This window comes from Penaeus vannamei, chromosome 4, assembly GCF_042767895.1.
Source record: "Penaeus vannamei isolate JL-2024 chromosome 4, ASM4276789v1, whole genome shotgun sequence".
Classification (NCBI taxonomy): domain Eukaryota; kingdom Metazoa; phylum Arthropoda; class Malacostraca; order Decapoda; family Penaeidae; genus Penaeus; species Penaeus vannamei.
This window is the reverse complement of record NC_091552.1, coordinates 14,113,910-14,116,312: the sequence shown is the minus strand read 5'-3', so window position 1 is coordinate 14,116,312 and position 2,403 is coordinate 14,113,910. Positions and strand designations below refer to the sequence as shown.

The 2,403-nt window shown below is 38.3% G+C and overlaps 1 protein-coding gene across 1 annotated transcript in view; it reads left to right on the top strand.

Annotated features, from left to right (window-relative positions):
* LOC113821216 (uncharacterized) overlaps window positions 1-1,954 on the top strand; it is a 13,670-nt gene extending 11,716 nt beyond the window's left edge. Inside the window, exon 7 of the mRNA XM_070120725.1 lies at window positions 1-1,954. This exon is cut by the window's left edge and continues 4 nt beyond it. Within this exon, the coding sequence (XP_069976826.1) occupies window positions 1-187 (187 nt within the window). The 3' untranslated portion in view covers window positions 188-1,954.
* The last annotated feature ends 449 nt before the right edge of the window (window positions 1,955-2,403 follow it).

The window sequence follows — 2,403 nt, the reverse complement described above, 5'->3', positions numbered from 1 at the left end:
TGTGGTATCCATATCGGGAGAAACGGCACAGGTGTGTGTCGTGATGGAGGCCAGGCCAGAGGCGACATTAGCCTGCACTCGTTTAGGAAAGGTCACGTCAGGATTGGATGCCGTGATTAAGAGTAACGGCAATCTTGCCAAAGGAAAAGTTAGTGTCAAAGACTGTGGGCTTGCGTGGCAGATGTAACGGCCGCAAGAGGAGCAGAAGAAACAAAGAAACGGCTGATTCACACTACCCCATCACGTCACATCACGTAACCGTCCTGTCATTTATTCACACCCAGTCTATATAAGTACTTATATAGACCTTGTTCACACCATTCATCATGTCACGTCATCATTCCATGAGCAACTTCGTCCAACTCTAAAATGAAAAAGATGTGGGTATATAAAATCCTGAGGAAAAGAAAACGGAATTTCAAGTGTTACGATTAAAATTAAACTATATGTAAGATAATTATACATTTAGATACTACAATTCAGAAGATAATTACACAATGCTGAATTAACGGAACCGGCACGTCACATCTAAATATTCTTGGAAAGAACCCATGACGCGACGTGTTAGTGACGTGTTTTTTTTAATACGCTCATTTGTTTACCTAGAAGACATTTTAACGTGGCGGTATAGTGTAAGTCAGCTGTAGGGAGAGTTGATAAAATGCTGGGAAAATTCCCCGATGACCATTTTATGCTATTATTTCATTATGATAACTAGTTTTTCATGTATTGATTACTTCATAAACAATTATTTTATCGTAAAAAGAGAAATTTACATATTTCATGCGTCGCTAGACTCAAGATTATATAATACATAAGTCCCATTTTTGCCAGCAAGTTATTTCAAGATATTTTGAAAAATCTTATAACTTTTTGTTCATTCCTGTTTTTAACGGAACTTCTTGGTCAGATATCTTGGTCTAATCAAAACAAATATGTAAATCTTTCTTTAGCGGAAGCTGCAACAGTTCCATAAAGTCACAATAGTAAAACCGCCAATAAGGCCAACAGATGGGAGGATTTCTATGAAAATACCCAATTAAATCACTTATGCTGCCAATGGATAAGATAAACTACCAAGCTGCGGGCATTAACTGGATATTATTAATAGCTTTATTATTCCCTAGAAGATAAGTACTAGGTATTCATAATTGTATTATGTCCGTCTTGGGTATGGTCGACGAACATTTAAGTATTTTTACCTTTATTTAACTTGTTCCCCTAAAATGTGTGGACTTTTTTCATTTAGTTATTTACGAGCTTTTGTGTTACATAATATGCTCATATCTTTTAAAATGATTTATTTCTTTGTCAGATAATCCAAGTTGAAGAAAGTTTACCCAAATGCACTCGAATTAATAACAGCGTCCTTTTGTTTTTTCCACGGTTACACTTGTCACCCACTACAAACGGGAACCATCACTACTGCGGGCGTGAATTAAGACAATTTTCGGCAAAATCGGCAAGTCAAAGCAAACCGAGCTAAATTATATCTTTCTCGTATAAAAATGCGCCTACAGCCATAATCAATTCTCGCGATGAGTTCCAGTGTTTTATTCTTCATATTCTCAAAATTGCACCGAATTGTTTATACCAGCACCATGTCCGGAATTCACTCGATTGCGGTCCCACGCTGTTTAAACCAAGGTCTATGTAAGTACAGGTCTCGTCCCTAACCGACTCAAATTCGTCCGCCTCGCACATGACGTCACTAGGAGGAAGTGCGCGGGGGTTCGACGCTAATCGTGTGGTCATTCTTGGATGTGAGGCAGAGTCGTAAGGATCGCCCTCTCTCTCCGTTTTCGCTCGGTTGACTGACTGGCGCGCGCAAAGCCACAATGCCCAGTGGTTGGTTGCAGCTTATATATATGTATGTGTATGGTTATGTATTGTCATTATTATTATTAATGTTATTATTGCTGTATGATTTGTTTTAAAATAAATTTGTCAAAAACATTTGGAGTTTACATATTCCATGTCTTTATTTTACGTCTTCATTATGCCATATCTAAGCTGCAACATGAGAATTACAAAAACTAAATTCACGTAAAATATGTGATATAGACCTACAAACAATCGCCGATAATCATCGCCTGTAAAATCTGTCCAATATGGAAATCGTTTAACATGACATCTAAAATTACTTAAGTATCTACTCATTTACTACCGTTTTCTATTATCTCCCTCCCACCCTACCATGCTCCAGTTCCCCCACCCCCCTGCTCTCAGCTTCCTCCTTGTGACGTCATAGGCTTATCACCGAAAGCTGCGCAGAACTCCGAAGTGACGAGACCTGTACTTATATAGACCTTGGTTTAAACTTTCTGTTGGGTCATCATGCTTAAGGAGTTAATCCCAAAGCCATATAGGAAGCTCCTGGCATTAACCTACATATTTAGTATT